Source organism: Zeus faber, assembly GCF_960531495.2.
Source record: "Zeus faber genome assembly, chromosome: 15".
Classification (NCBI taxonomy): domain Eukaryota; kingdom Metazoa; phylum Chordata; class Actinopteri; order Zeiformes; family Zeidae; genus Zeus; species Zeus faber.
In genome coordinates, this window is record NC_137194.1 from 5719171 (window position 1) to 5733631 (window position 14461).

The 14461-nt window shown below is 46.0% G+C and overlaps 1 protein-coding gene across 2 annotated transcripts; it reads right to left on the minus strand.

Annotated features, from left to right (window-relative positions):
- Positions 1-646: 646 nt before the first annotated feature.
- ampd1 (adenosine monophosphate deaminase 1 (isoform M)) lies at positions 647-12026 on the minus strand. 2 transcript variants are annotated; one of them, XM_080015133.1, is made up of 16 exons: positions 11874-12026; positions 8108-8119; positions 6798-6963; positions 5761-5911; positions 4503-4668; positions 4132-4351; positions 3896-4025; positions 3375-3569; positions 3048-3179; positions 2792-2955; positions 2504-2630; positions 2083-2246; positions 1838-1958; positions 1519-1692; positions 1216-1326; positions 647-990 (listed from the first exon to the last, which is right to left on the minus strand). In XM_080015133.1, exons 1-16 carry the CDS (start codon positions 11893-11895, stop codon positions 835-837), a joined length of 2211 nt encoding a protein of 736 aa, XP_079871259.1. In that variant the 5' UTR covers positions 11896-12026; the 3' UTR covers positions 647-834. The 2 variants fall into 2 exon arrangements, with proteins under 2 accessions (XP_079871259.1, XP_079871260.1); XM_080015134.1 differs by lacking the exon at positions 8108-8119.
- Between the last annotated feature and the right edge of the window lie 2435 nt (positions 12027-14461).

Below are 14461 nucleotides of genomic sequence, written 5' to 3' on the forward strand. Positions count from 1 at the left end.
GCAAACATCCATTCGCACCGTGCAAGGTGGGTGGTGTAGACTCCATCGCTCTGTAGTAGTTAGAGGTTACAAACTGGGCGTGTGTATGTAGGTGTCTGTGTATCGTCTTACCTGCTTGAACTCGGCGTGGCTTTTAGATTGATATTTTATCTCTTTTGCTCTTTTCGTAAATTCAGGCATTCTGTTCACATGTAACCCCGCCCGGATGCGGCAGTGTGTCCCTCCTTACTTTGCTGGATTCGAGAAAGTCGTAACACATAAACTCTGGGAGTCCATTATGCGGAAGGCATTGGAAAACTAGGCTCCGGAAAACTACAAATAATCACAGAAAGTCACCACCACGTAATTTCATCACTCCGTCATCGTTGCCCCTTGTGGCATCACGGTGAGTTATACCAATGACAAACCCTGATTCACAGCCAACAAGCAGAGGGCTACTTTTTGTAACTTGTGCTGCTTTTCACAGAACCGGGAAAATTTTAATAAGTATGTTTATTATTATTATTAGTAGTAGTAGTAGTATTAGTAGTATTAGTAGTATTATTGATTAGATACTGTATGAGCAACATGTGCTAGTGCAACTTTGGAAGGACCTGAGAGTGCTGGAAAAAGGATAAGTCAATGTGTTTCATCTGAAAATGTCCTTTATCGTTCACATTCTTGGGCAACATTCATTTGTAATCAGCTTGTACGGATTTACACAATACACACGACTGGCTGTTACAATAGAGACGGATGTCTGAAGAGCCTTAAGATCTGGTGCTTGTATATATATATATATATATATATATTTTTTTTTTTATTTAAGTTTGTGTGCAGTGAGTTTGTGCTTGTTTACTCGGACTTCACACCCTCCTTGATAAGGTTGAGCTCGTAGCACAGTGTCTCATGGCGAAATGCCATACGGATCTGGGCCACGTTGGTCTTGCGGATGTCATTTCCCTCCGGGCCCTCCTTCAGGTAGTGTTCACCCAGGAAGTGAGCCTTCTCCTGGAACAAATTAAAAACAACACACAGTGAATGTTTTAGTCTCATTCAATTTATCAAATCTATTTCATATTACGAATCAAGCTACTCAGCATATGTAATGGCAAAAAAAATCTTGTAAATCATATTAGTGCATTGGACCCGATTTCCCAAACATATGCCCATGTCCTTCCATTCCAACAGGTGATTTCGGAACCAATGCATCATAACATCCAGCAGGGCCTTCACCTCGTGAGACAGGCTGCTCTGCAGGACGCTGTTCCTGGAGATCTCACACATGTCGCAGGTGCTGAGCTTGAACACCTGCGCTGCAATGGCATACTCTTCCATCAGGGGCTCCTGCAGCAAAAAAAAAAGACAAGGAGTCAAGACTCACTTGCAGAAGACCAAAATGAGTGTGCACACACCTTTACACATGCTCTTCCAGAGTGCGTGTAAAGGTGTGTGCATCTCACAAATTGTGCAGAGACCAAGGCTGACCACAGCCACAGGATGCTGTAATAACAACACTTCTCGAGATGAGACTCTGACCTTGGTGTAGTGGAACTGCATGGGGTCATCGGTGGACAGGGAGACCATCAGGCCTTTCTTGTGGAACTCCAATAGAGGGTTCTTGGCGTACTCCAGGAACAGGCTGTTGTTGCTGAGGGGAGACATGGCGATGGGGATCTGCCCCAGGAAGTACAGGTACTGCAGCACGGGACTCTGGTGGTGGCAGAATCAGAGCACCAGTGAAGTGACGTTTAGAGGGTTTCTGCAGTCTGACTGAATTCAAGATTTACAAAGTCAAATGACTTAAGTGAAGTAACGCTGCAGTGGCCTTTAATGATTTGTGGGGGGGGGGACTGACCTTCTTGAGGTTGAGCCCATGAGAGATGTTGTCAGCGGTCATGAAGGAAGCCAGCAGATGGGTGATGGCGCCGGCCTCGCCGCAGTGAGGCCGGAACATGAAGGTGTTCATGCCCCTCTCTCTGAAAATCAGCGAGCAAAATAAAATGCACCTTCAGGAGCCAAGTAAGGGCAGGGGCAAGTCGTGTCATACTTGAATGCCGTAAGAATGGCATTGTCATTTGACTGAAAAGTAATGCTACTCACTTGCGGAGCTGGTTGAGCATAGCGATGTTGGCGTACATATAGTAGATGTAATAGGTGTAGGAGGGGTTCTTGGCTATATCCCACTCCTCTGGCTTGGGGCTCTTCATGGAGAACATGTGACCACTGTGCTTGGATTCATCGTCCACACTGTCGAAGCCTGTCACCTACAGACCAGACCAGGACGATGGTTACACAGTGTTTCATTCTCCATTTCAAATGTGAGAGAATATGGTAGAATGAGTTTGATCTGCAATTCCACAATCACTCAATTTCCAAAATCACACTGACATTTCTCTAATTTGGCTTATTGTAAGCTGTCTTGCTGTCTGAAGAGAACAATGCGGAGAAATATAAATATTCCAAGACCTTCGAACAAGAAGTCGAACCTATCCTTGACAGCCCTCGTCAGAGCTTGACTCACGTGCTTGAGGAAGATGCTGAGCTCAGGTTGGGATTGTGGGTCGATGGTGGCCTGGAACACTGGCAGGAAGATGTTTTCCAGCATCTTTCCAAAGTGGGGCACAAATTCTTTGCCTCTAAAGATGTCACTGAAAAGGAGAACAGAGTTATGTGTTGCGCACTCTGTCACTCGGAACAAAAAACTACTAATCTAAATGTGTCCCAGTTACATTATGGTTAGACCTGTCCCAGAGAAAGGTCAGAGACAGATAGCACTGCCAAGTAAATAGCAAAGATGTTGAAGACTTACTAAATCCTGGGCACTTGAATCATCCACTTGAGGTTTGGGGAGAAAATTCTGTGTCTGACGAACCAGCCAGAGAGCTTGGTCCACTCACTGGGATTGCAGCCATAGATTGACAGACGGGGCTCGGCGTACTGGTACTTAGCGTCCTCCAGGTCACTGGCCACTTCCTAGTTCAATCAGGAAAGTCAGGTTGCAGCAAAGTTGGAGGGTAAGAATGAAATACAAACCCCCCGCCCCAGTGACTGGAGTATACTGTGACCTTGATGATGGTGGCAAAGTACTCTCCGTTGATGTGGTTCTCCGTCTTCAGGTACAGGTCACGCAGCTCGCTGGCTCCAACAGGGTTGTACTTGGCATTGAACTTGTCGAAGCGCTGGAAGGTTTGTCTGCCCTGTGTAGGAATGAGTCAAGAAATGAAGTCGAGATGACAGAGAGGACGACTGGAACCAGAACTGGAACCGGCCTTGCAGCACCAAAACGAAACCAGTGACCCGACACAGTAAGACCGCTGAGATTTTGTCCTTGATTGTCTGATTCAGAGACCTGTTATGCATGGTCTCTGATTCGGTGGCAGCAGAGAACTTACGGCGTGCACGTCCAGAGAGTCGACAGTCAGGTCGTAGGGGTGCAGGTTCAGCGTCTGGAACAGCTCCTTCATGGTGACCTCCTTGCCCTTGAGTTTGTGTACGACCCTGTCGGCATCCACACGGTAAGACTTCTTAATGAAGCGCAGGAGGTGCTTCTGGTTCATGCAGGCAGCTGCATGGATGTGGGTGTCCACCTACAAGGGGAGGGTAGGGAGAGGAGGCAAAGGGTGCCACAGGGTGTCAAGAGTTGATGGTGTAGCTGGTTTGTAAAAGACTGTGTTTTTCCAGAAGATGGAGCTGAACCCCACTCGCTTTCTGTAAAGAAAACCCAGCTTCAGATTAGTCACAAACACAAGTCTGTGAAATTATTTTCTCCCTCCTAATAAAGATCTGAGGATGTGTCAAAGCCACTATATCATTGAATTTCACGTAAATGGTTTTACAATTCCATACTAAGTCTCTCCAATTTCCCTTTTTTTTTCTCTTCTTTTAAGCCATGGTATTTTTACTGCCTGCCTACCCTCCTGCAGTTGTAGAAGTCCCTGTGAGGATTTATCTTCAGCTCCTTCATCTCTTCCATCTCATTCAGCATCTCGTGCACGTTGAACTTGGACATGAGGAACTTCAGACGACGGTGAGTGTAAGTCTTGCTGCAAACCAACAAACAAATACATCTGAGCTGAATTCACTGTGAGGTTCAAATGTTTGCATTGTGCTGAGATAGCTGGATCTCCATGAACATGACCGGCGGCTTACGTTGGGCCCTGAGCGATGAGAGCAATCAGAAAGTTCATGTCATCAATGAAGGTGGCGTAGTCAGGGCAAGGGAGGTCTTTGGGCTGGTGCTTGTCAGCGGCGGCCGCGTCATTGTAAACATAGATGACACCATCCTTCATACGGGCAACATAGCCCACGCTCTTAGGCAGGTTCTTGGTATCGAAGGGGTCTTCACCATTCTTAACAGGAGGTGTGAAAACTGAGGGTTGCAAAAACACTGCAGTCAGTCGGTTCATTTTCCAACATTTTCAATTTTAACTGGGAATTAACATGCAGCTTTGCAGAGCTGGACACGATGACTAAATATGCATTCTGTCCATCCTTGACCGCCAAGCTGCTGGACTGTTTACCTGGCTGCACCTGGTCATCAGGCTTAAATTTCTCTCCCTCTATGTCGCGCAGGTACTGGGAGACAGTCCTTGGGAAGCGCTGGTAGGCCAGTCTCATGTACTTCTCCCTGATGTTCATGGCGCGGTAAAGTCCCTTGCAGGAAAGCTCAAAATCGTCCATGGTCACCTGGAGAACCGAAGGCGACATTTCGGCTTACAAGTTGTTTATTGGCGTTTAATGCTCCAGACCCAACACCCGCCCAAACACATACTGTACCACCCCGAATTAGGAAGAAATAACCTCCTTTTTTTTTGCCTCTGAGGAGCTTAGCTTAATCTCGGTTACTATTTCACTGATAAATTATGATAGACAATGATGCTACGCGTGGGAGTTCAGTAACTGTGTAAATAGGATCATAAAATAGATTTTTATGCTTCATCCTTATTTGGTTTAATACTGGTGTAAAGACTAGATCTGAAGCAGATTGCTACAGAAAATGCAACAAAGCACATCCCAATTTGGCGGAACATGTTTTATTAATCCATTTTTGTCAATCTCAGATTCGGCAATGTTTCACAACCCCCAAGTCATCTTTGGCGGCCCCCTAAGAGGGTTGGGGACCCCTGCTCTGGTCCAAGCCCACTCAAAGTGGGGTCCAGATGCGTCAATTCTAGCCCATTTAGCCCATTGACTGATTCAGAAGCGATCCTCGTAGCTAAATATAAATAAATAAATACAAACTGACACTGACCATGTGCAAATATTCATGGGCGCTCTATATAAAGCGCGGTTGTAAGCTGAAATGGGATACAGCTTTCTACACACATTCATCCACTGCTCAATTTGTTTCAAAATTTGGGAGGTTGATGATCACTGATTGGGGTCAGTGACAGTGATACGATGCTTCTTACACCAACGTTAAATTAACAGAGGAACCTGATTCGTTGCGTTTACCTGGGACCATGCCTCTTTAAATAATCAGATTCACATTCTTGAAAGGTAAAACCTCAACCTCCCCCATGTGCTCCTTGTTTATGGATCCCATTTGAGGTCCCTGCAGTAAGTTGTTATGGCCATTTTCATGTAACTGAAAGCCACTTCTTATCATCCTTTTATGAATATACTACAATATGTGCCAGGACAGGCTCTCCTAGTTGAGCAAATCGCATTTCAGCTTCTGAATCTTCTGTCCCAAACCAAATTCTGTCCCAATCAAACAGCGTAGCAGCGCCAATGTGAGCAAAAGCATAGAGGTTTGGGGACGCAGCCATGGAATACCCCAGCGGCGTAGTCTCCAATGATGGCCACCCTCTGGAAGTCGGGCACTTCCAGGTAGGTTGGGGTGTCCACTTCCACCCCCACAATGGGGACAGCAGCTGCCTGGACAGCGGCCACTGGCATCGCCATGGTGCGGCAGCGCCTCTTCTTCCTGCAGGTGAGAAAACATGAAAGGACGTACACACATCAGTATTTAGGGTTTGGCCTGATTTCTACTAAATTAAATACTTCATGTTACAATGTATAATGACTAGTTTTGCTGTTCTTTGTTGTTATTGTGATATCTGGCGCCTTGGCACCGTTGCTCAGCTGGGACCTGAGATTAAACTGGACAAGCTTTTACCTTGTCTTTATTTGTCTCACACACACACACACGTGTTTTGTGCTGTTACACTGGCTGACACATGCAATGGCGGCCATGAAATGTGTTTTCCGCATTTTCCCATTGAGGCTTGTACTTCCTCCAGGGGGCAGGCCAGGAGCGGTAAGCGGCTTACAGAGCCCGGGGACCAACTGCAGTGTCCAGCGCCGGTCATACAGTGCTCTTGTTGCATGTTTTTTTTTAGTGCGGGTTCTTACAATGATATATAGAAGAAACCCCATGTGAGCACAGAGGAAACATGCAAACTCCATTCAGAATGGTCCCTAATCGGGAGATAACGCAGTGGAGCGCAGTGCCAACAGCGCCCCAGGCAGGAATTGAACCCAGGACCTTCCTGTGGTGAGGCAGCACTGTGCCACCGTGCCACTCGACCGTTCTTGAATTTTAGAAAGAGGATCCCTCTTATGTGTTCCTTCTCAAGGGATCTTCCTTTTCCTGCTGGTTTCCCATGGGGAGTTTTAAATTGCCCATCTGAGGGGTTCAGGGACCCCATCAAACAGTCCCCTGGTTAAGGGTCTTTTGAAAGGCTTGAATACTGTATGTGATGAAGGCCTATGCGCGTTGAACATGACTTGACTTAAGTTGAAGTAAAGTCACCGGCAAAGAGATAATTCTGATCAAAACAGGGAACTGACCCCGGACAGCCCCATCTCACCGCTTCTCAACGTCCTCTTCAGCGTGCAGGTGGTCGGCCATCTCCCGATGGAGGATGGGACAGTCCTCAGCCACGTCAAACATGGAGATCTCATCACGGATGGTTTCATCTTTGGTCTCCGCCGCGAAAACCTGCTCGGCGAAGGCCCGCATCTTATCATCGGTCTCTGTGAGGAGGGCAGGTACAAGGGGAAGATTTACATGCATGGAATTTGGAAAAGCCGTCGTTGGCACTGTCTGTATAGTCCAAGCAGAGCTGTACAGCTTTCTCAAGAGACAACTGACCACCACATGCAGCATTAACCAAATACAACTAGTGGAAATTTCAGAGAGAAATGTGTGCTAGATTTACAAAGATTGGTTGTACATCTCTAGACACATTTCTACTCATTACTATATGCAAAGAATTTGGGTCGGGGACTCCAGTGCTCTTGAACTCTGGTCTCTAGGGTATTCTTCTCATAAAACACAATCCCATGCATACAAAACTTCAATGCACACTAGACAGACATGGCCTGGTTTCTATTTAGGCTACAAGCAATAAATAAATGTATCTAAGTCTAGGTTGTACTCACGATGTCACATGCAACCCTTCCAAAAACCAAGATAGGAACTATCCCAATCTCTGACCAATGGCAGCCACATCATCGGCTCAATCATTGGTTAATTATAGGCATACTCCAATTTTGAGCCCATTTGTCTATCTTACCCAGATTGAGACGAGAAGGTCAATACCAATTTCATCCCTGTGTCCAGCACCGAGATAGTGACAGGTTGCACGTTGACTGCGATAGCTCAATGCATGGCTGCGGGGTGATATCAACAACCTAGCTCGCATGCAAATAAGAGAAATGCACTTTTGAGCATCTGAAAAGCTAAGTTATTTAAGCGCTACATCTTGCGTCTTGTTGACGCATAACAATAAAAACGTTAAAACAAGATTGTGGTTGTTTTACAATACAGAACTTTTTTTGATGCATAACTATTTGCCCATTCACTGGTTACTAGCAGTAAAGCATGAATACAGGGCAACAAACAGATTCGGGATTGTTCGGATTGCTGGAAGGCGTATTTCCATAGTTTCACAGGAGGTAGGCAGGTTGAGTCACCCTGCAGCATCAGTACTGGACACGCTGGACAGGGAGGAAATTGGTACCGACCTATTGACCCTCGCGACTCGCTGGACCATCCCCTTTATTCACCATTACAAGCGGTGCAGACAAACAACTCTAATCCACTACGCGAGGAAATAAATGCGAGCACAGTCCAGACTTCCTAAGGCTCCCACTCGAGAGGTCCCTAAATACTTACTCTGTTGACCAACTGAATATGCATTCCAACAGCAAGAGAGAGGATGAGGCCACAGAGGGACCCAAAGAAAAGAAAGCGTTAGGTTAGGAGAGAAGGGGGTTAGACAGGTGTTATAAAAGCATGTTCACAGTGTTATACATCTTAACTGTAATTATGTTACTGGGATCTGGTGGAAAGGTAAACCAATGGTTACATATGCAAGTTACATAGACAAGGGCGGCGGTGTGGTTTTAGTTACACATACTGTAACGCTATGAGGCGTACACGGTGTACTGTATACAAGGCACACCCTGCTTTAAAGGTCTATTTCAATCCTTACTCCATGTTCACACTATTCTGTCCACCCATGTCCAAATGCCCGTCTTTCTTGTCGTCCACAAAACAGAAAATATATTGTTCTTCCATTCTTTTCTGAAACAACTGGTTTGTTTGGGGTTTTTTTTGTAATCTTTCACCAACGGTGAAGTACGGAAGAGTATTGGTAATTAAATTTTAAAAAATGTTTTGTTTCGAGAATAAAGTCGGAGTTCTGACATTAAAGTCGCAATCAATTTTGAGAAAAAAGTCCAAATACATTGAGAGAATGTCAAACCTTTGGTGGTGTTCCTCCCACCAAAGGTTTGACATATTCCTGCACTTTCAAGGCCCCTCGAGTTTCTCCTCAGTTTCACCCATGTCACCCACACATTAACACCATGAAATGGAAAACAAAATGCCCTCGTGTCACGAAGATGAGCAGGCAGCTACAAGTGCCGTAGCTCTGCTGTCAATGATGTACCTGGAGGCGATCAGATACCCAGTCACAACTACAGTTGCCCGTCCTATAGATAAACCCGATGCCCATCGTTATCTGTTGAACCCCGGTCCAAAGAGGAGGTTTTACAATACCGCCGTTCTGTTTGAAACAAGAAGGTGTGTATATATATATATTTTGTGTTGATTACACGCATTTTTGTATTTTTACAGCGTATTGTGCGTAATCTACGGGTGCATTGCAAAGACATTTCACTGCATATATGTATGAATGTTTGTATATGTATGTGACAAATAAACCTCTTGAATCTTAAATCAACGGGGAGCACTACATGGTCCGACAGGTGGAGAGCGGCCTCTCGGTGGATGGCCTGACTGTGCAGGCGTCGCCGCTGGCTCCGCCCTCCACCGGTGATTTCAGGGGTTCCTCCGTTCATTTCTAGCGGGGTTTTCGGTAAAAACTGTCAGCACCCGTCCCGCTCGGGTGGAAAACCGAGGAGCCCAGACATGTGCAATCGATATGGAGACAGGTGCTCATGCTGCTCAGCTCCCCACAAAATGTTTTGAGTGCGGGGGGCGTGCTGGTGTGGGCGGGGCGGGTCCGTGGGGGACGGGGGCTCTGTCCCGGGCCGGCCCCGTCAGCCGAGGGAAGGCAACCGAGTCCATCTGTTAAAGGGCGCGGAGACGGGGGGTTGGAGGCGGAAACCGAAGCTCTGACTTTTTTCTCAAAATCTCCTCTTTAAACTCTGAGTTTATTCTCGAAACACAGAGGTATTTATTTATTTATTTGGGGCTCCCTAATACTCTTCCTTAGTCAAGCACTCCCATGTCTGCTTCACCAGAAAGCACCGACGTGGTCAGAAAGAAAAAAGGCTCAGAACCCCACAGGTTATTTTCTGCATTCATTGAATCTAAAAACGACTCCCAATAGCTATTGTTTTGAAATGTATTTCTGGTTGGGATATCGCTCCATCCATAAATGTTTTGGATCTTTTTGCGTCAAACAATGCAGGAAATTCTGAGTGGTTCGTTTGTTTTTGTCATTTATTAATTGAATTGCTCACCGTATGCAATACAACGGCATCTCGAAAAGTAGCCTCGACAAAGAGTGAACAACAAATTAATAAATGGTGTAGTAGGTCAAGGAATGGAATTTTTGTTGGGATATTGGCACGTAATTCCATTTCATACACATAGGAATGTTTACCAAAAGGATGGTCCAAGTCGGCAAAACTGCATTCATCACTCCATCCCTTGATGGAGAAGAGGTTATACTTTGACCTATAACCCCCGCCACGTGAACAGCATGCATTGGAGATGCTTTTGCGACTTACTCTCTCCCTCTGACGAGTACGAAAATGTCCCAGTCCAGGTGAGGGGAAAACAAAACAAGGAGTTAACAGAAGTAAAAGTAAAAGTAACGGAGAGGATGGTCGCTCGAGACAAGACGGTTTATTATGGGTTGGTGGCAAACCGACCGCCTGTCTATACAGCTGGTAGAACCCGAAATGTGCTGCCATGTTTACACGGGTGCATCTTCTGGATTCTTAAACCTGTACTCGTTAGGTCCACCCGACATCAAACCGACAAGCTCCTGGGAAACTGGATGGGTGGAGAAAAATTATTATAACTATAACAATGTTTTTTCCTTTAAAAAAAAAAAATCTTGGCAGCATTGCTCAATGCTTTTATTTTTGCTGAGGGTTTTGTGCTGTTTTGTTTGGACAGGTTATTTATTTCTTTAAAGTGGTAATCCATGAGATTTTTTTTGTTTTGTTTAAAAATCCCATATTTCATGCTTTATTTAGCTAGCACGTTTTAAGAGAAAGGCCATTTAATGGATTTGCGTGATACAGCGGCTCCTATACTGTATAGTTTCCACTCCTGGTGGCGGGGTCCGCCTTTCCCGGAAAGAATGCAGAGATCGGGCGGAATGATAGCAGAAGTGAACGGTTTGATAAACCAGCGTAGCTACACGAGCTGCGGTCAGTGTCAGAAAAAAAATAAAATAACCCAAATCAATTGATCGGGAGAAGGCAAACGTTCAAGAAAACATTGCAGTTTTGAATGGAATTCTGGGACTGGGAGGGTGATCCACCCAACACAGGCCATCCCATGGATTTCCACTTTAAAGCATAATATGTGCGGCGGATTCTACTCAACTATCCATACTACTGCAGCAGTTCTTACTTTGAAAAACAGCAGATTGACCCTGCGCTGAAGTAAAGCGTGAAGGGTGCACGACCTGAACGGGCGACGGAACCTGACCTGGCGGAATCTGCTGACAAGACACAGCCAATAAAAAGTCTTCTGTCTGCATTTCGACTCCCAAGTTACCTCACCCTTCACGAGGAGCCTCGGCAACGAGCAGGCCAGGCTCGGCCAAGTCGCCCGGCGGCGTGGGAAACTGCGACCCTTCGTATGATATAGTGGGGTTTCAGGAGGTCTACCTGCAGTCTCTCATATTTGTTCAAGTTTCCGACACGCACATGCAATCCAAGACCCCCGAAATTTTACATTTACGCCGAGAGCACCTGCTGGTATTAATATCACCTGCCAGGGTCGGTCTGCTATTTCGAAAGGCAATCTTGAATGTGACCGAAAAGGGCACACTTTTCATTGGCATTATGACAAATCAATGAGATTGGGCACTAAAACTGTCAGGATGGATTCTCCGTGCCACCCATTAGAGTGTCAAAGCACGATGGCAGCCGGTTGGGAATTTGGCACCTGCCGTAGAAATTGCTGAGGGCGTAGTTACAGCAACACAAAAAGCCCACAATGTGATGATCTATCAGAAACCGATGTTAAATGATTAAGGGGGTGTTAGTCCATATTAATGCTTACGCCCTCCGAGTAAGTTCCCTTCTCTGTTAAACAGAGAGACATTCCCAGAGACAATCCGATGTGGCACGAAGGTTCTTTGTTGATTTTCACTTATAGTGTAACAGCTGAACAGAACGACTTTCCTCCAATGCTGGGGCTAGTGCCCAGGCCGTGACCCAAGGCTCACCTGGCACGGCGACTTTAGGCATGGTGACGCTCTTCCACGATCACGCTCTCTGAAGACTGGGGGAGGTGGGGGGACCTCTGGTCAGACAGTTACCGGACCGTTGCAGCGGTGAAGAGTGGCGCCTCGGAGCTTTGACTCGCCTCCTGTATTGAGCCCCCGTGAAAGCAGAGCCCGCTGGGCCCACACCGGATACACCCTGGACGTGACGGGGTGGAGGGGGGGAGCCATGTGTGCTCGGCGCGGCTATTTTAAGGTGTTAATGCTCGGGGAGGGCTCCCTGACAGCGTCAACGTGCAAAGGGGCGAGACCGGCATGAGGGCCGCCGGCTTGTTTTTATATAAGACTATTACCCCCACCATGGCAGCATCACATGGTGGTTTTTATACCGACTATTTCGGCGGAAAACTACTTTGTCCGTCCGGGCAATGCAGGCTCCACAACTGTAAGGTGAGAGAGGGTGGATTCCCCTTTAAGAAAGGTGCTAAAATGTTGTCATTGACAACATGCCCTAAGCTTCACAGGTATAATCCTCAAATAAAGCAGCGCAAAATCTCATACGAGGACTTTGTGTGTCAACTCGAGCTTTCATGAATAAGAATGTACACACTGCCCGGCGACGGGTGATGTGCTGAGGGACATGGATTGTGCAACCCAAGATACCTGAGCAGGCGTCTCTCGGCCTTTTCCTAAATGGGGATTTTAGGCTGGGGGGCGGGGGGGGGGGGGTGTTGAATATTTGAGGATAGAGCAAGGGTCTGCCCTGGCCACAGCGTGTCCATTGAAACACGGGCTGAAGAGGATTGCTTCTTTTTTTGATTTGTGCCTGGGTGCAATGTGCCCATTGTGCGAATAAAACTGATGACTTCTTCTTCAGAACACGGCTCCGAGCTGCAGCTCACCCAGCGGCACAGTGTGACCCAGCGGACGCTCAACACGGCAGACTATTTTTAGGGAGTGGGATCCTAAATGTCATGGTGCCTTTTCGAGTGCGACCAGTCAAAGGCATCTGGGAAAGTCGTCCAGTAAGGGGAGCAGTTGTGAGCCAGGCGGAGGAGGCACTGCCAAGCCCAGTGACATCATACCGCCCAAGAGGGTTGGTTTACCCAAAAGATGGGAGGGGCCATTCAAGACCAGAACATTTTCAACCTGAAATTGTAAAACACAGACCATAAAGGACGGGATCAATTTGCCAAAGATAACTTATACGTGTTTTGCACTCGTTTCAGCACTTTAGATTTAGACTGTATTAATTATTATTAAATTGCATTTATTTATTTATTTATTTATTTTAGGTATTGACTTTAATATCGCATTTGAAAAAATGTATCAAACCTTTTGATGTTAAATCCAAAATTTCCAAAATGCCACAAAAATCTGCAGAATTCAATGCAGAAATGTATCTAGCAGATAAATAACATTTTTATTTATTATTTTGAAAATATTTATATTTGCGAACCACAAGTCACATTGAGTTCAGCGCTGGTGACAAGGTTGTTTTTCTTCCAATAAATGGTGCCTGTACATTTTCTGTGACTTATCGTCCCAATGATTTCCCGAAAAATATCCTCGGCAGCTTGACATTTCAGTTCAAACGACTGCTCCCCACTCTCCGTTTGCGTGTTAAGTAAAACAACTCTTTGCACACATCTTGGTCTGACCTGTCTATTCCACAACATGAAGTCGTTAGTCGGGCGGGAGACATCTGCATCGCAGATAGGGGTGGCACTGGCAAGTCCAAATTTTCCCTCTCAAATGACACATCATCACCTCCTCTTGGCAGTATGGTTCCATCAAACTACCAAATTACAACAGGTGCTCTCTGCTCTGGTTGTCGGATCGTTCTTCCTGGTGTTGTATATTCAACTCTTTTTTTTTTGAACCTGTGCTGTCAGCATGCTGGGTATACAACACAGAGTATTTGTTCCATTGCATCTAGGACAGAGTTAGTCTGCAAGTGGAGTTCAAGTTCTCAACCTGCATTGCAACTCTTTAATTCTTAAATCATCAAGAACTGCTGCAATCACTCTGTCCTGTGGACGACCTGTGGGATGACAAGAGCACAGTCTTTTGTTACACAGAGCCACCACCAATCCCCCTCTTTGAGGAACCATCTCACCCTGTTTTGGTCCATAAACAACAAATCGTCATCGCTACTCCAAGAGGGAGAATCACCACGGGGAGGACAAATAAACAGAGAACCAAACAACATGTACATGGAAAAACATAAACATAGAAACATCAGCCGACAACATGTACATGGAAAAACATAAACATAGAAACAGCAGATGACAACATGTACGTGGAAAAACATAAACATGGAAACAAACATGTACACGGCAAAACATAAACATCGAAACATCAGAGGACAACATGTATCGACAAAACAGAATTAAACTGGAACAGCAATTGGGCACGTGGCCTCTTCCTGCCGTAGTTATGACAGTAAATGAGGGAGAAAAGGAGAGGGATGCAATCAAGAGGGTGCTGGGGGTGTGTCCAAAGCATGTGCTGGTGGTGTGTGTGTGCCTGTGCTGTGTTCGCCTGTATGAGTGTGTGTATGTGTATATTAAACTCTTCAACATGCTGAC